At 45.3% G+C, this 18,349-nt stretch overlaps 1 protein-coding gene across 3 annotated transcripts in view; it reads right to left on the reverse strand.

The window, feature by feature from the left end:
• The window catches only part of HMMR (hyaluronan mediated motility receptor), a 261,939-nt gene that overhangs the window by 108,637 nt on the left and 134,953 nt on the right, over positions 1-18,349 (reverse strand). For all 3 annotated transcript variants that reach the window (XM_069199359.1, XM_069199357.1, XM_069199358.1), the window contains exon 13: positions 14,252-14,430. In XM_069199359.1, the coding sequence (XP_069055460.1) occupies positions 14,252-14,430 (179 nt within the window). The remainder of the gene's footprint in view (positions 1-14,251; positions 14,431-18,349) is intronic.

Below are 18,349 nucleotides of genomic sequence, written 5' to 3' on the forward strand. Positions count from 1 at the left end.
TCAAACTGCCTACAGCTAGAGTAGCTTCCTTAGTCAGAGTCTCCCTGGTGTCCGCCATGAGCCGCCTCCAGGCTCTAGATCTTGCTCCTGAAACCCATCGCCTCAGGTTTCACCTGAACCCCAATTGTGAAATTGAAGATTTTGGTTTAAATGGTGAATGTGCATAGCAATCCTTGGGCTTATAGTCCCTTAAAAGGCAGAACATGCATAATGGATGCAGTCATAAGGAGAAGAACTTCCAATGGTATTTTAGACAATTTGAATATTGTTCTTAAACTACAAAATGTGAAGTTGTGTCCTTGAGATTCCCCAAGATGTGTCTTTATTGGGCTATGCCAGAAAACTGAGACTAACCACAAAAACTTTGATCCAGCTTCAAGCTGATGCAACATCAGAGTTGGACTGACAAAAAAAGTCTAATTCAGAGCTCTCAGGGCACCTCCCAACATGACTGAAAAAAGGAAACTAAAATGAAGATCACGTTAGGGGACACTCATTACTTACATTCTACATAGTCAGGCTCCCCCTATGTTCACACCTCTTAACAGAGAAGTTTTGTGGTCCAGCACTTCCAGTAAACTGCAGAACTACCCACAGAATGCAACTACAGAAGATATTTTGCAGTGCAAAATGTGTAGTCAAATACTAACATGCAGAAAGGAAAAGTCAATTAAAACACAGAAGAGTAGGCAACATGAAAGTGCCAAGGTACACAAGATCAATTAAGGAATTGCTTATCCAGTCACATACATGCACATACCCAGTTTCCACTGGAAGGTATAGGAAACGTCACATGGCAAACTGAACAAATGGAACGTATTAAGTGATAAAGCGAATGCAAAGACTTGGGCAGAGGGTTTGCAAAATGGAGACATCCAACTGGGAAAGATGTGCTTAAACGAAGCCACATCTCTGGTGTACAAGACTCCTGCTCCACAGGATCACTCCTTATGGTCAAGGCAATGCTAGAGTCAGAAACAATCCAAATACATGCTGTAGGAAAATGGCTCCCTGTTGCAGTTACACCCCCCCCCCAACCTTTTGCCTGATATTGATGTTGACTTGACTGAAGTGTGCAGGGACCCTGCTAACCAGGCCCAAACACCAGTGTTCTTTCACTACAAATTTCTCATTGTTTACACAATTGGCACACCCCTGGCACACAGAAGTCCCTTGCAAAAGTTACCAGTGGTACCAAGGGCCCTGTGACCAGTGAAGGTCCCTAAAGGCTGCAGCAAGTGCTGTGCCACCCTGAGGGACCCCTCACCTAACACAGGTACACTGCCATTGCAGACTGCTGGTGGGGAGAAAAAGGCAAAGTCGACATGACATCCCCCTCAGGATGCCATGTATACAAAATACTGCCTGTGGCATAGGTAAGTCATCCCTCTAGTAGGCCTTATAGCCCTAACGCAGGGTGCACTATACCACAGGTGAGGTCATAGCTGCATGAGCAATATGCCCCTACAGTGTCTAAGTCCATTCTTAGACATTGTAAGCACAGTGTGGCCATATTAAGTATATGGTCTGGGAATTTGTCAAAAACGAACCACAGCTCCATAATGGCTACACCAAATACTGGTAAAGTTTGGTATCAAACTTCTCAGAATAATAAACCCACAATGATGCCAGTGCTGGATTTATTACAAAGTGCACACAGAGGGCATCTTAGAAGATGCCCCCCTGTATTTTACCCAATCCTTCAGTGCAAGACTGACTGGTCTGTGCCAGCCTGCCACTGAGACGCGTTTCTGGCCCTCCTGGGGTGACCGCCTTTGTGGTCTCACCTCCTCCTGCACGAACTGCAACACCTGGCGGTGAACCTCAAAAGGCTCATGCCTTTTGTTACAGCACCCCAGGGCATCCCAGCTAGTGGAGATGCCCACCCCTCTGGCCACTGCCCCCACTTTTTTGCGGCAAGGCTGGAGGAGATAATTAGAAAAACAAGGAGTCACTCACCAGTGAGGACTGCCTGTGAGGTGCCCTGAGCTGAGGTGACCCCTGCCTTTAGAAATCCTCCATCTTGAGATAGGAGGATTCCCCCAATAGGATTAGGGATGGGGCCCCCTCCCCTCAGGGAGAAGACAGAGGATGAAGCCACCCTCCAGAACAGTAGCCATTGGCTACTGCCCCCTCCTGACCTAAACACACCCCTAAATCTAGTATTGAGGGGTGACCCAGAACATCAGGTTCCTGCAACCTACAACAAGGACTGCTGACCTGAAAGCCCTGCAGAGACGACAACTTCCTTGGCCTCAGCCATACCGGCCTTTCTCCAGACACAAAGAACCTGCACAACAACACATCCGACAGGGACCAGCGACCCCTGACGCCTCAGAGGACTGCCCTGAACCCGAAGGACCAAGAAACTCTTGAGAACAGTGGCACTGTTAAAAACATTTTTAAAAAAATTTTTTAAAAAATGAAGAACAGCAACAACTTTGCAACTTTCTTGTAACTTTCAAAGACTTCACTCTTCCCGCCGGAAGCATGAGACTTCACCCTCTGCACCAGACGCCTCCGGCTCGAGCTCCAGAGAACCAACACTACAGGGAGGACTCCCAGGCGACTGCGACCTCGTGAGTAACCTGAGACGACTCCCCTGGACCCCCACAGCAACGCATGCAGAGGATCTAGAGGCTCCCCCCCTGACCGCGAATGCCTGGAACAAAGAACCCAACACCTGGACCAAGCACTGCACCCACAGCCCCCAGGAGCCGAACTCCAGTGCAGGAGTGACCCTCAGGCAGCCCTCTGCCTAGCCCAGTCGGTGGCTGGCCCGGGAAGCCCCCCCCCCCCCCCACCCCCTTGTGCCCTGCTGCACCGCTAGAGTGACCCCCCCCCCCCCCCCCTCCATTGATTCCTATTGAAAACCCAACACCTGCTAAGCACACTACACCCGGCCACTCCTGTGCCGCTGAGGGTGAGTTGTGTGTGCCTACTTGTGTTTCTCTCCTCCCTCTCCCCCCCCCCCTCCCCAGCGCTCTGCAAAAAAACACCCCTGGTCTGCCCGCCGAAGACACAGGTACTTACCTGTTGGCAGACTGGAGCCGGAGCACCCCTGTTCTTCATAGCTGCCTATGTGTTTTGGGTCCTCCCTTGATCTCTGCACCTGACCGGCCCTGTGTTGGTGGTGCGGTGACTTTGGGGTTGCCTTGAACTCCCAATGGTGGGCTGCCTATGCCCAGGAACTTGAACTTGTAAGTGCCTTACTTACCTGAAAAACCAACCAATACTTACCTCCCCCAGGAACTGTTGATTTTTGCAGTGTCCACTTTTAAAATAGCTTATTGCCATTTTAACTAAAACTGTGTATGTTACTGCTCTAATTCAAAGTTCCTTATTTACATGTGTGGATTACCTTGCATTTTATGTATTTGCTTCAAATCTTGAATCTTGTGGTTCTAAAATAAAGAAAATATATTTTCCTATATAAAAACTATTGGCCTGAAGTTAAGTCTTTGAGTGTGTATTCCTCATTTATTGCCTGCATGTGTACAACAAATGCTTAACACTACCCTCTGGTAAGCCTACTGCTCGACCACACTACTACAAAATAGAGCATTAGGATTATCTCATTTTGCCACTATCTTACCTCTAAGGGGAACCCTTGGACTTAGTGCACACTATCTCTTACTTTGAGATAGTATATACAGAGCCAGCTTCCTTCACATGCCACATATCAAGATTTGAAAAAATGTTAAAAGCACCACTCAGCATGCCCTAAAGTGAGATAAAGTATAAGAAAGTCACTGTAAACGTAGGTCTCAACAATTTAAACAGTTGAGGATAATCTTTTAATAGGCATTTCCCCAAATCGAAGTTGTTGCTGACACACTAACATTCCAATACTGAACAGAATGAGCCAAACTGTGGATTTGCTTATTCTATAAATCTTGCTTCACATCTGTATTTTAAGAGTTGCAACACCAGGGAAAATTCATATAATTTAAGAATTCAATGTTACTCCTACACCACAAATTTAATTCATAAAAATATACAAAAAAAAGTTACAAAAAATGCCAATCTGTTTACAAACCTAAAGTCAAGATACTAAAACCTCCCAACGGAGGTGAGCATAGAAGCCAACCAACATACACGCCTGTCCCGTGCATTAACCACGCTCTGAAGACAGATAACAAAAGTACAGTACATCATTTATGATCTCACAAATTACAGCTTTACTAAAAGCATGACATTAATTAGCTTTTGCATGTTGCAGCTATACGATAACCAACTAAATGATATAATTGAACAAATTTAAAGGTATGTCTGCTAATACAATCCTTAGCAACTTGTGGACATAGACTATGTAGGAAATCAATGTGTACGGTGTCATGATCGAGACTTTCGAGCAGGTATAGAGGATCTTGTTCTTGCATTGAGTCAAGATCTACTCCTTATCTGTGACCTGGTTCTGTGCAGAGGAGTGGTCTCCCTATGAACCTGGATCTTGTTGGGGACTTAGGAGAGCTGGCATCTACCAAATGGGCTAGAGGAGTCTTGACTCGCGGAGGTGTCTGAGACACTGTCCCTGTGGGGAGACTGAAGACAAATCTATCCGAGTATTGTGAATCTGGACTCTGTGGAACAGGCCAGTTGCAGACACTTTCCTGCCATCATGGAGAGCAGCAAACAGGGGTCTGAGGCGCCTCTGGTTGTGTCAGTCCACATGCAGGGGAGTGTGAGGAAGCTCCTAAAGAGGCAGCTGAAGCTCTTCTCTGTGACACTCGTCTAGCAGGCCTGTCTGCTGTGAAATATTGCCTTGATGTTGAGTCACAAGGTGCTGTTGCCGACTGTCTTGTGGATGGGTCCTGATGCTTAGGTGGTGAGGCCTTCACGTCGAACAGAGTCTAGGTGGTGTCTGTCTCAACGTTGATTGGCACCTTGTTGCCACCGACAGGTCTGCCTCAAAGTCAAACATCACCTAGCTGCCACAGATGGAGCTGCCACAGATGGAGTTTGTCTCGGTGAAATGTCTTGACGTCGAGTAGTGATGACACCGTTGACAGTCTTTGCCATAGTATGCCTTGATGTCGAACAGCACCTAGTTGCCACTGATGGAGACCGTCTCTGAAGAGTCTTGACGTCGAACAGTGATGCGCAGCAGCCAACAGTGTCTGTCAGATGTACTTGTCTCAACTGTGGCCGGTTGGGACCTGCCATCAGAGACTTCTCTTCCGTTGAAGTCAAGCGACGGTGGGACTTCCCTCGACCAAGTAGGCTTCGATGGCCTGTGATAGTGTCTGCCAGTCAATGGAGCCCTTTCTGGTGTGAAGTCTAAACGTTTGTTGTTGTGAATAGTCTTGCAGGCAAAGGAGTGCCTCATGGTTGAGGGCAGTTTCGATGTTGATCCTGACTGGGATCAAACAGCGATTTTCCTATCTCTGGATGCCAATCTTGTTCTTTTTTCTCACCTGTCAGGAGATCTGCCTCTGGAGAGCACATTGTGAAGAGGCAGTTTTCTTTAAGGAAGATGGAAGAGGTCCTCCTGCTGTTCCAGTTCTCTCCTGAATACCATGGAGACAGATTTTCTGTCCATCTTTTAAAGTTTAAGAAACTTTCTAGAGAGGTGGCAAGACTCAGGCAGATGGGTATCAGGTAGATACAAGATGCAGACCAAGTGAGGATCAGTCTGTGCCTTATTTGTGCCACAGACATAGCACTTGACAAAAAGAGGGGCACTGAAGGGAAATGTTAAGTTCCTGTTAGAAAATCATTCATCACTCTGGATGGAGAAAGATGTAGAGTTAAAAAAAAAAAAAAAATTATATATATATATATATATATATATATATATATATACACACACACACACACACACACACACACACACACACACACACACACACACACACCTTTCTTTACTAAATGAGTTTGACAAAAAGTAAAAAATAAAATACAAAAAAAATAGTGCTCCAGGACGCTCATGGAACGAGCCAGAAAACACTGACCCGTCACTTAGGGAATGATGGGATACAGTAGGTCCTGAACGTCTTAAAGACACAGTGCCAGTATTCACTTACTAGGCCTTTAATGCAGCCTATTGTCTAAAGATGCTTTTGCATTCCCTTGGAGTTGTCCCTTCAATAAAGGTTGTTTTGCAATTTATGCTCTTTCTTTCTGACTTACAAAATTGTGTGTCTGGTAAGACTTTTATCAAAGTAAAACAATGTAAATTGGGCATTTGTAGCCTTTAATATAGGCTGCATAGACATATGCAAAAAATATATTTATAGTGAAGTAATAATACGTACACTTTTTATGCTATACATATATGTATTACATATTTTATATGTACTCTGGGTCCTCGTATGTAGGTGGGAATATTCAGTGCTTATGACCATGAGAATCCCCTGGAAGAGAACAAATGATATAATCAAACAAATTTAGGGGTATGTCTGCTAATACTATCTTTAGAACCTGTCTTTATCGGCAAAGGTTTTGGCTGCACCCAGAGTACAAAGTTGGTTTGGCAGGTTCATGTAGCAGAAGAGGACTAGAGATTTAGGAGATATACTGAAAGAAGGCCTTCAGCAGCTTTGATATAGCCAAAACCTATGGCAAATAAGGGTCTTTGCATTTACAACTTGCTGAGCACATTCAACTGTGATGTTGGCAATGACAGATTCTTCCCCTGGACTTCACCTAAGTGACTGCCCAGGACCTTCAATAATATAACTGTTGTCAAGGATTTTAGGTGATATATGAGGCAATGAGTAGTGCAATGTATAGGTGTGGAACATGGGTGTGGAGATACCTTATTCTATTAACTGCAATAAGTTTAACATATGTACTCTATTATGTTCTTGAATTTAGACATTTGAGAACCATCTTTTATATATATCTATATCTTTATCTATCTATCTCATTAGGGACCACTTGGTACCAATACCAGATATGAACCCAAATAGCTTGGTATGGACATGCACCCATTTGAATGAGGAACACTCATGATAGGAATTAAGGAAGGTTTAATTTAAAAAAAAAAAGACATAGGTCAACCAGCCTAGAACTGAGCAACATATTCAAATAATTGCACAGACCAAGGGCAGTTGCCGATCCCTAATACTTATTTTGCTTTATTTTAAATACTTCATTAACAAGCATTAGCAAAGCCAACAGGTGTCGGTTTATATGTGCTAACAAGTTGCATACTTTCAGTAACACTTTCTGGTAAATACACTAATCGCAGATTCTTTAAACCTTTAGAATATCCCCAGGCACCAAAGAGGATCCAGAAAGCTTTCACAGTAGTGAAAGCTTGTGCCGGAAGGCACCATGGGACTCTGATCACTTACGGGGTGAATTGGAGTTGCTGCAGACATAAGCTAAATATCCCCGAATACTCCCATATGTTCCTTTCCTGGCTCTACATGCCCTCAAACAGAGAAACCAGTGTGTACATAAGCAATTCGGGATTCTTACATGGCAAGATCATTCCTCAAAACAGGAAGGTGCAGGGAGACGGTGAGGAATCTGCATTTAGAGCATCCACCAGAAACAGCATTAATGAAAGTAGGTAACTTGGATACTTCTATTCCACAACTTTAGAAGAGATATCAAAGCAGCACCTACCAAGGTGAAGAGTCTTTGGATTGGGCTCAGACCAAAATGTAGTGGTCTGTGAGCATCTGGTAGCCAGGGCATGGCCTGATATTAACAGGCACTAAATGTACCAAGACAGTGGAAGCATATTGGCCCTGGTGGAATAAGTTCTTTCTTTCTGGAGGCTGTATCGTGGCCAATGCTTAGCAGCTATTAATGCAGAGAACTATCCACCTACACAAAGTCCTTTTCTGGACCAGCGTTGCTTGCCCCCAGAGAACCTCACAAAAACATTCTCCCATTGACCTTTTGTGCGACTGATGTAAAAACTCACTATCTTGGGGTGCCGCAGATGTCAACTCCTGAGAGGCAAAGCAAACAATGTGAGGGTGATGGACTGTCCAACATGAAGTATGCCTTGAACATCAAACAGCAAGAATATCGCAAACCTATAATCAAAAAGTCATGGAACAGAGCATGGAACAATAGGGAGGTACTCTGGCATTTTGAAATAACCGCTAATTAATATTTAATCTGTGTGACCAAATACAAGCATGTTTAAAAGATCAATAGCAAATTCTTAGTACAGGAAAATTCAGTTTGGAAACACCTACTGTAGGAAGCTGGCCTGGTGTGTGGTGGGTACCTATGGTACTTACACCTTATACCGGGTCCAGGTATCCCTTTTTAGTCAAGTGTAGGCTATGTCTAGAAGCCAGGCTCTCTAGACGTAGCTGTGGATCAGCAGCCAAGGCTTATCTAGGAGACATGCAAAGCTCAAGCAATACCACTGTAGTCACACAGTACTTACACACATGAAAGAAAACAGTTAGATACTTTAATATTCTGTGGTGACTTGTGCCAAAAATAGGCAGGTGACCCAACCTTAGGAGGTAAGTAATACACTAAATATACACACTGGCAATCAGAAATAGACAAAGAAAAGGTTAGAAAACAGTGCATATAGCAATAACTAATAGTGACTCTAGGGATTGCAAACCTAGGTAAGTAAACTGTAGAGGAGAGCTTGGGGTATCGGAAAACCACAAAGGTAAGTAACAGTACCCTCCACTGAACAGAAAAGCAGGAGTAAAACATTAGATTTTCCCCAAACCACCCAACAGGAGGAAACGAAGAAAACGAAGACACCCGGAGAAGACTGCAAGAAAACTAGCTGTGGAGAGAGGGGACCAAGTCCAAGAGTCACAGTGGAGTCCAGGATGAGTAGGCAGTACTACCCACGCAGCTGTGGATGCAGGAGTTGGTTGACGGTACGAGAAGAGTTCCTGATGGATGCAGAAGATGTCTCACGCTGGAAGGAAGATTGCAGACAGGATTTCCACCAACAAGCCATGGCAAAAGCAAACTAGCAGTTAGTGGAAAAGAGGTGCTGCTGAGGACCAGCAAGGTCCAGGAGTACTCAACCCAAGGGGGAAGGGGAGGAGGGAAGAGTTGGGGGGCAGTAAGTGGTGAGAAGAGGACACAGGAGTAAAAGAAGGAGCCCACACAGCACTACAAAAGTGGATCTCCAACTGCAGGAGTGCTGGGGGCTGGAGTTACACGTTGCCTGAAGATCACTTGGAGGAGATGCAAACAAGCCCTGACAGCTGCAAGAGACACAGTGGACAGGGGGTACTTTTCCTGCATGGGAAGGCAAAGGCTTACTTCCACTAAAGTAAGACAGCTGACAAACTGAATCAAGGAGCAAGAGGACTACTCCAGACCACCACCTGTGACGCAGGATCCACGCAGATCAGCAACAAAGGGGATTCAGGCAGCCGGTTGTCACTTGTAGTCGCTGCCTGCGGTTGCAGGGGAGCAGCTGCTCCACTCCAAGGGAGATTCTTCCTTCTTGTGCAGTCTTCTGAGGATGCATGGCAAGGAAGGAAATTGTTGCAAAGCTGGCAGGAGCCCTGGAAACAATGTTGCTGAAGAGTCCTTTCTTATTGGAAGCAGCTTGTCGGGCCCTGGAAGTTCCAGTCGCAGTTCCGGAGGACAGAAATCAGAATGAAGGTTGCAGAGGAGCCCTGCTGGAATCTAGCAAGCCGAATCTGAGGACCCACCAAAGAGTGGGACCCTATATAGCCCTGAAAGGGGAATTGGTCACCCAACCAGGTAAGCACCTATCAAGCAGGGGGCTCCGACATTACCTGCCTGGCCACTCAGTTGCTCCCAGAGTTCCCTGCCAATCTTGGAAACCAGATGGCAGAATGCAGGGACCCTCTGGAGGAGTTCTGGGCACCACCCCTGGGGTCATGTTGGGCAGGGGAGAGGCCACTCCCCCTTCCATTGTCCAGTTTCGTGCCAGAGCAGGGACTGGAGGTCCCTGAATCAGTGTGGACTGGTTTATGTATGGAGGGCACTAAATGTGCCTTCAAAGAAAACCAGTGGTTTGGGGAGGCTACTCCCAAGCCAGTCAGTCCTATTTCCAAAGGCAGAGTGTGTTTCCTCCTTCTCCCAAAGGAAATCCTTTGATCTGCCTTCCTGGGCTTGATCAGAGCAAGAGGCAGGAGGGCAGAAACCTGTCTGAGGGGTGGCAGCGGCTGGGCTGCCTGGAAAACCTTTAAGACTGATTGTAGCAATGTTGGAGATCTAAGGAGCCCCCAGGCATGGAATTATACTTCCAATACTTCCAATACTTGCAACAGTATTGGGGTATGATTCAGACATGTTTGATAACAAACATGCCCATGTTCGGAGCTACCATTATGTAGCTCGACATAGGTAGTGACATATGTCCAGTACACTCGTAAAATGGAGTCCCCCGCACTCACAAAGTCCAGGAAAATGGATCTGGAGTTTGGGGAGGCACTTCTGCATGGGTGCCCTCACACTCAGATGTCTGCACCCTGCCCTCTGGGCTGAGGCTGCCCACCATAGGGGTGACTTAGTGACTTGGTGTATTGACCTGTAGTGACATGCACCTGTTTCACTCAGGCTGCAATGGCAGGCCTGCACAACCCTTTGCATGGGCTCCCTATGGGTGGCAGAATAACTTCTGCAGCCCACAGGGATCCCCTGGATACCAATGCCTTGGGTATCTAGGTACCATATACTAGGGACTTACATATGGGCACCAGTATGCCAATTGTGGGGATTAAAAAGTTACCAGCAACCAAATTTAGAGGAGTGAGCACAGTCCCTGGGGTCCAGTTTAGCAGGATCCCAGTGAACACAAATCAAACACACTGACAAACAGGCCAAAAGTGGGGGTAACCAAACTAGGAAGAGGCTACTTTCCTACACCTATGCTTTCCCATAAGAGGTCAAAAGCAAAAGAGATTTACTGTTACATACAAGACGCTGGAATAATCCCACGGTACATAACTATTTCTATAGTACACATTATGGAGCGGTGCAAGAGCACTTAAGAGAAATTTTCTTACACAGAAGTTACAGATTGTTTAAGATGAACAAATACTACTAAAAATAATTACAAAAAAATCAAGAAAACATGGTAGATTACATAAAACAGATTGGACATATATAGGCATGCATACATAAATACACATCTGGCTACGTATAGTATACCAAAATGAATTATACTGTGAAGAGCATCCAGGTATACCTTATTAGTATAGAGGCTTGCTTTAACAATCCCAAGGTGCTCTTTTTGTGGTAGGTTGGTCGAGCAGCCAGGGACAGAGGAGTGCTGGACATGTGTTGCACTCAGTCAAACGAGACATCCAAATGAGAAAATCCAACACCAATTTAGAAAAACAGATTTCTATATTATTTTAGGCAACAAAATCTACAAGGGGTGGTAAGAACTTCTGAGTTAGCAATGTTTTTAAAGTATAGAAAATACAGTTGTCAAATCTGCGGCATGAGTCTCGAACAGAGTAATGTTATCCTATGGGGAGAACATACACTGCATAGGGCTACTTACAAACAATGTAGAGGACTGTTCTTCTGGATTTGAAGTAAGTAGGGGCCAAGGTCCCTGGAGGCACCAACAGTTCGGGTTTACCTGTCCTGGTGTGTCCGGTTGCAGAGGTGCTGGTCACAAGGGTGGCCTCAGACGCCATCACTGAAGTCTAAAGAGGAAACAGCTAGCAGAAAAAATGCAGCAAGTTGAGACTTGGAGGACAAGTCAGTTGGAACCTGCAGGGTGAGCCTCAATTCTTGAGGTTCACCAGAGCAAGGGAGCAGTCAGACTCTGGCTGAGGGGCTGGGTGCAGAGGTTTTGTCTGGCAGGTTGCTAGCAATGGAGGCCCTCACTTTTAGGGTCGACCTGGATTGAGGGCAAAACAGGACAGCAGGGCCAGTCTTAGTGGCCTCTCTGGTGCCGAAGTCCCACTTCAGTAGGTTGGCCTTGTTGGTGTCCGTGCTGGATAATGAACAAGCCTTGGCTGCTGCAAGGGCATTGGTGCAGGGTGGCCCTTACCGTCTCCAAACTTCGTGGGGAGATCGAGCAGACCTCCTGGACCACGGTGACCTTCCGGGCAGCTGCTGCATTGGTGGAACTGGTGGCCAGCAGATCGGTGGACCAGACGTTTGGGGGCCAGTGCCTGCAGGTTCAAGGGAGATGCTAGTCAGTTAGCAAAATGCTGGTGGCTCTCCAAGGCTTCAGGATGATGCACAGCTTCAGGACAAGACTGATTCCTTGCATCTGTCATGACAGAAGCAGGTAGGTAGGGTTTGGTGCCAAAGCCCATTGCTAGTCCTCAGTTCTCACGCAGCATCTTTCAGATCTGGGGGAAGCCAGTATAGAGAAAAACTACTAATAGAGCTACTCAAATAAGCATGAAGATACAATCATCTTCACGTACCAACACTATGGGTTGGAATGATACTAACTATATATTACTGACCAGTTATATGCTCATGATATGGGGGAAGCCAGTGCCACATATCAGACAGCAGGGACGTTTGAAGTCCCTGGCCTTGGTATGCAGATTCACAAGCCATCCTGCTGGAGGAGGAGGTGCTAACACAATCCTCCGGTGGAGACACAGTTTGTCCTCCGAGCACAGACCCTCACCTCCACGGGGTCAGAGGTTTATCCCTGGTGGCAGGCTGGCCGATACCAGTCTGCACATTAGAGGACTGTTGGGTTTTCAAGGGGCACCTCTAAGGTGCCCTCTGGGTGCAGGTGATAAATCCAATACTAGCATCAATATGGATTTATTAAGATGAAGTGTTTGCTATCAGACACCATAGGCTTCATTGAAGTCATTATGTAGCTGGGCAACTAGTGATGACCAGAGCCCAGCACATACCTTAAGATGGCTTCCCTGTTTACTTGTAATATACATTAATAGAACTAGACATCCCAGGGGCATATCTGCTCATGCAGATATGTCCTCACGTAAAATATGATACACCCTGCCTTAGGGTTCTAATGCCTGATGAAGAGATGACTTACATATTTGCAGTAACAATGAGACCATTTACATTGTTTTTAAGAACAGCTATGGGGCCTAGTAATATATTTACTTATAAAATAAAACACCTATTACAGGGACGTTACAGTGAGACTCACATTTTAAACGCATGAAACCATAGAAATTCACCAGTTATGGTAAGAGTTACCTCAAGTAACTATAAATCATGCTCTAAGGCAAGTATAACTCCTGCCGCTGCCATGCACAGGTATGTGATCAATAATTTTACTGCAGACCTTACAGTGACTATCAATGAGGTTATCAAAGATAGGAGTGCTGTACTTTGTGAGGTAATTATCAGTGCATAACCCAGACGCGTTTCAGCAGATCAACAGCCTTTGTCAATCTAAAAAGCACCATTTTGTTACTCTTTATACTGACAAACATGAACGAAATACTGTGCGTCTCCTCTTTACATTAAACCAATGGGTTTAAATGAGCGATAGCAAAGAAAAGGCTTAGTGTGGAGGAGCCTTAGGATCCAACTTAATCACAAACTTTAAACAAGTGAGGTCACAAGTAAACACATTTCCTCATTTACTCTACATCAGATTCTCCACTATGAAAGATTCAATCTACAGCAGATAAATATAAATTCAAGCTTCAACCATTTAACTAGAAAACTATAAAATGCAGGCAAACTCAAGTGCTGCCTGCTTGCAATTACAGGTGACTTCTGTGGGAAGGGGAAAAAACCTCATACTTAAAGATGTTAAACTTACTCACTTCATAACATCGAGGGGAAACAAGTCCCATACACTTTCCCCTAAACACCTATCCACTGCCTCCTAAAATGAAAGTCAAAATGTGTTCTAGGTCAGAAGAAACTAGTGAAGACCTTTAAATCCTGGACAGTCAGACTTATTTCGTACTCTGGACAGAAAAGGTCTATACCTAAACTGTAGAAACAATTCACAAAAGACAAAAACCAGACATGGTCTTTCACTTGCAACTACTGAAAGGTCAACTATGTTGCAGAGACGTGGTACAATTTGAACAGCCTTACATTAGCTTTAACAATAAGCACCTTTGGCAGTAGACAGGATATGGTTTCTCTCACACACACACACACACACACCTCAAATCAGAAAAAGGGCTAGCTTCTGCAAGCACTAAGAAAGAGTAGCTTGTACAGGTGATCAGTTTGAAAAATTCAGCGACCTAGCTTCGAACGGATTTTATCTGTACGTACACATATAAGCAATGCTGGAAAGATTTGCTAATACAGAACACTTTTTGTTATGGCAGTATGTTAAAGTGAGATTTAGATTGGAAAAGTCCCATTTTTAGAAACAAGATTGAAGGAAAGCAAGTACCTTTTTCTTGTTGAAGAGCCTGGCATCTCTTTTTCAGATCTTTTATTTGTTCAGAAAACTCTGCTTCTTTCGCAAGGAAATTATTCTTCTGTGTCAAACTAGACTGATCCTTTGCCTTCAGCAATTGCTCAGACTGGGCCAGCTCGAGTTTGTATATTTCTACTTGTTCTGACACACGGCTGTAAAGTTAAAAGCAAATATCACTAATCATGAAGTGACTGATAAAACAGGCATTAGAAAATACAGAAAGCACCCTACTGCACTGGGAGCAGAATGGCAAGTTCAACTCTCATTCATACTAGCATTTCTTGGTTTAGAAGGACGACTGACATTTTAAAAAGTTTCCATTTACTAGAGACAAATGTTATGTTATAAACGTTTTTAAAGTACACAATACACCCAAAAGGTATCAAGGCACTAGGGGCCTAGGGAACCGGAAAGGAGAACATAGCACAATCCATTCAAAAGGAAAGGCAGATTAAAGCAGATTACGGGAGGAAACCAGGTCTTCAGAGCTTTCCTGAAAGACAAAAAAAAAAAAATATATACTTTGAGGGGAGGTGGTTCCATAATTGCGCAGATTTGACTGAAAAAGCTTGTAAAACACTCTTGATTTCTTAGCCTTAGGAAAGCTGATGAGGAGCAAAGATTTCTCCCTGGGACATAATTAGACAAGCATTTGCAATGCAACGGGTCTCGTGTTTGCTCTTGTTAGAGCGGATAGCGTAACCTCCTAACCCGACTTTTCACCTATCGGCAAAAGCGCATTTATGTACGTAACCCGAAAGTGCAATTAACTACGTAAAGCGCTCGACTTCTGCCAAGCGAAATCGCGCTAGTAAATTAGAGAAAAGTAGTCCACGAGCTGGACAGAAAACAGCGAGCCTCGCATGTTTTCTGTACTTGGTCGATGCGCTCGAGGAGGGCTAGCCACTGGAAAAGGCATGACGTATGCATGCCTTCGACTAATGAAAGCAAGCAGATTTTTATTAGGCAAGCCCACGAACCAATGAAAAATACTGACGTGATGACAGGGCTCCGAGCCCTTTTCTAAACCCTAAAGCGTCTCGCTGCGATACGCATGTAACGCAGGCTCGACCCTAAAAAATGATCCTGCAGAGGGATTGGCCCCAGCCCATGTAAGGCTTTAAAGACCAGGCAAAGATTTAAAAGCTATTCTGTGACCTGCAGCTAATGGAGCTCCTTAAGACAGCTGAAGCAGCAAACCTTCTGGTGCGATTCAAAGCCAGCTTAGCCGCAGCATAGTCTGTCCATTAAATATTCAGCACCACGCCCGCCTGCCCCCCCCCCACCCCCTACCCCACCCCACCCACAGGAGAGAATTGCAATAGTCAAGCCTGCTCACGATTACACAGCGGACCATGAGAGGTTCCACACTGTGTGAGAGCAGAGGAAGCACCTTCCACAAACCCCGCAGTAGTGAACAGCAAGTCCTAACTACTTTTGCCAGGACGTCTGTTTTCACCAGCTGTCCCAGTAGATTTCAGGAAATTTAGCTCATGTCCCAGTTTTTAGAGAGGGTCGACTGAAAACAGTGGGAGGTGATTTTGTTTTCCAAAGCTGAGATAGTAGGCAGGTTTGTATCAGCTTGCAATTTAATGAACTGATATTACACTGGCTTTAAAACTTAATTTTTATTTGTATTGCCTCTTCTCTACCGTTGAAGCTAAGAGCGGTCATTCTGTGCACATGGCTGAAGTAAAATTGTAGTCCTATTTGTGAAATATCTGTTTTTGGCTTTAAAATTCTGGTCACCCTACTACAAGGAGGCAGTATATTATCAAAATTGACTCCTCGATTGCAGATTGTATCAGAGGAGCTTAGTCCATCCTTCGCCGCGAGGGGCCAAACACTTACAGGTAGAGTCATGGGGACTTTTAGCCCCCCTCCTCACCCTCTCCCAGGTTGTCTCGCGTGGTGTTGCCATTGCTGGTATCTGGTCTGTTGGCCACTTTGTTGGGTTCTCCCCTGGGACTGTTGCTGCTGTCCTGCCGCAAAGGCTTTCCTTCCTGTGGGCCTTCTACTGGTGTTTCCTCTTCTGAAGTTACCTCTGTAATGGAGTGTTCCCCATAGCCTTTGCTGTTTCGTTGTCCTTTTTGATTTGTTGCAAGGACTCATGCACTTCTTGGCCAAACAAGGCCACCCCAGTGAGGGACTTGAAAAGGATATCCTAGGCCATGCATGCCTCCTTAGTGTTCCTGTGCACATTTGACTGAGTCTGACATCCAGTGCCAATTTAAAGCAGGCATTGGCTAGGTCTTTCCCCTCCTATGTAATTGGTTTTGCTTTTTTCTTATCTTTTTTCTTATCTCCTTCTGGAAGTTCTCATTAGCTCTTTGATTTTGTCCCACTGCTGGTGGCCATATCTGTGGAGAAGACCGTTAGATGTATGCTACTGTGTTGCCACTTCTCCCCATCTTTCTCCCCACCATGTCCAGTCTACTGCTTTCCCTTTCTGGAGGCAGCCTTGGGAGGGGTGTGCATTGCTTCTCCTCCTTGCTGGTTTGACAATGATTGAGTCGCCACTGTGTTCCCCTTAATATTTTGGGGTCTTTTGGAGAAGGCTTGTATTTCTCCACCCTTGGTGTTACCCCTGTTGCTACCACAGGTTCTCTGAAGGCCTCCTTACCCTGAACCAGTATGCTGGGTAGCATGGGGAGATAGATTTCCCTTGCTTGATAGCAAGAGGGTTTCCAGTAGGAAGCTCCCTTTTTCTTCCAGGGGTAGTCCAAATGCGTCTGCTGCCCTCTTCACTAAGCTGTTGTAGCATGTGATGTAGTCCGGGGCAAAGGCTTTGAGCGGTAGCCTTCGACTTCTTCTGGGCTCTCCGTTTAAAGGTCATTCCAATCATCATCAAAACTCCCCACTGCTTCCTCCTCTTCGGGGTCGTAGAAGACCTCCTCTCCTTGGAGCAGCTCACGGGTTGCCAGTGCCTCAAGCTCGTTCTCATCCTCTCAGATGTCCGTGGCAGTCGAGGAATTTGGTGTGATTTAGAATTGCTCTAGTGTGTTGAACTCTTTGCAATAGTGCTGCCATTTCAGCCTCTAGACAATGCCTTTTTCCCCTCAACATCAGATACCTTTTCAAAGTCCTGTGCTGTTGACTGTTTTTTTTTTTTTTTTTTTTTTTTCGGCATTCATTCCTCTGATTGTTTCTGGGTTTCTTTCCCCGTGGAGAGATTTGCCTGTGTAGGCGCCTAGCCTTCCCTGGTCTGCGATTCGTGGGGCTCTTGTTCGTGGCTGGCCCTAGATCGTTATTTTGACGTCGGGGCTACCTTCAGGTACTTTTTCCTCTGGGATTTTCTCCAAGAGATTTTGTCTGTTTCTTTATCTTCTCTGCCCTTTCTTCAGCATCCTTTTTCGCTTTCTTCTGCAGGGATTTTTCTTGCTGTTGAATTTGATAGAGTTGGAGTTCAGTCATAGTGCAATATCCTTCATAGCATCAGCTGAGTATCATCAGTGTAGTGGACTACTCAAAACCATGAGATTTAATTAATAAGAGTGATAAGGGATCTCTGATAGAGGCTGAACAGAATGGGGCTCAGGGCGGACCCTTAGGGAACGCCATTTCCCAACTTCCTAAAGTTAGACCTGAAAGGTGGAAGGGCTACTGTTTTGCTGCGATCAGATAAATAGGAGTGCAGCCATTCTAAGGCTGTTCCTCCAGTTCCCACGATGCAAGTCTGTTAATCAGTGTGCTGTGGGTGACATTGTCGAACGCTGCAAATGGATCCAGAACTGCACATTGGCTGCAATCGACTATCATCCGTAATTCATCCAAGGCTAGGAGTAGGGCTGTCTCAGTCTCATGTCTTGTTCTAAAGCTGAACTCTTCCTGTTCTAAAAGATCATGTTGCTAAATGAAATTAGAGCTTTTTGCAAACCTGTTGCTCCAGACGTTTACTAGGAAAAGGCAACCGATATTGTCCGGTAGTTACTAGGAGCCTCCAGATCCAAGGAGGGTTCATTCAGGATAGGGGAGACAATGGCTCTCATGCGGATGGTACTATAGACCAGAGTTTAAGGATTGATTACAGATCTGTCATAATGGCAGAAACTGTCCCCCCCCAGATAGACT

Source organism: Pleurodeles waltl, chromosome 7 (genome assembly GCF_031143425.1).
Source record: "Pleurodeles waltl isolate 20211129_DDA chromosome 7, aPleWal1.hap1.20221129, whole genome shotgun sequence".
Taxonomy (NCBI): Eukaryota; Metazoa; Chordata; class Amphibia; order Caudata; family Salamandridae; genus Pleurodeles; species Pleurodeles waltl.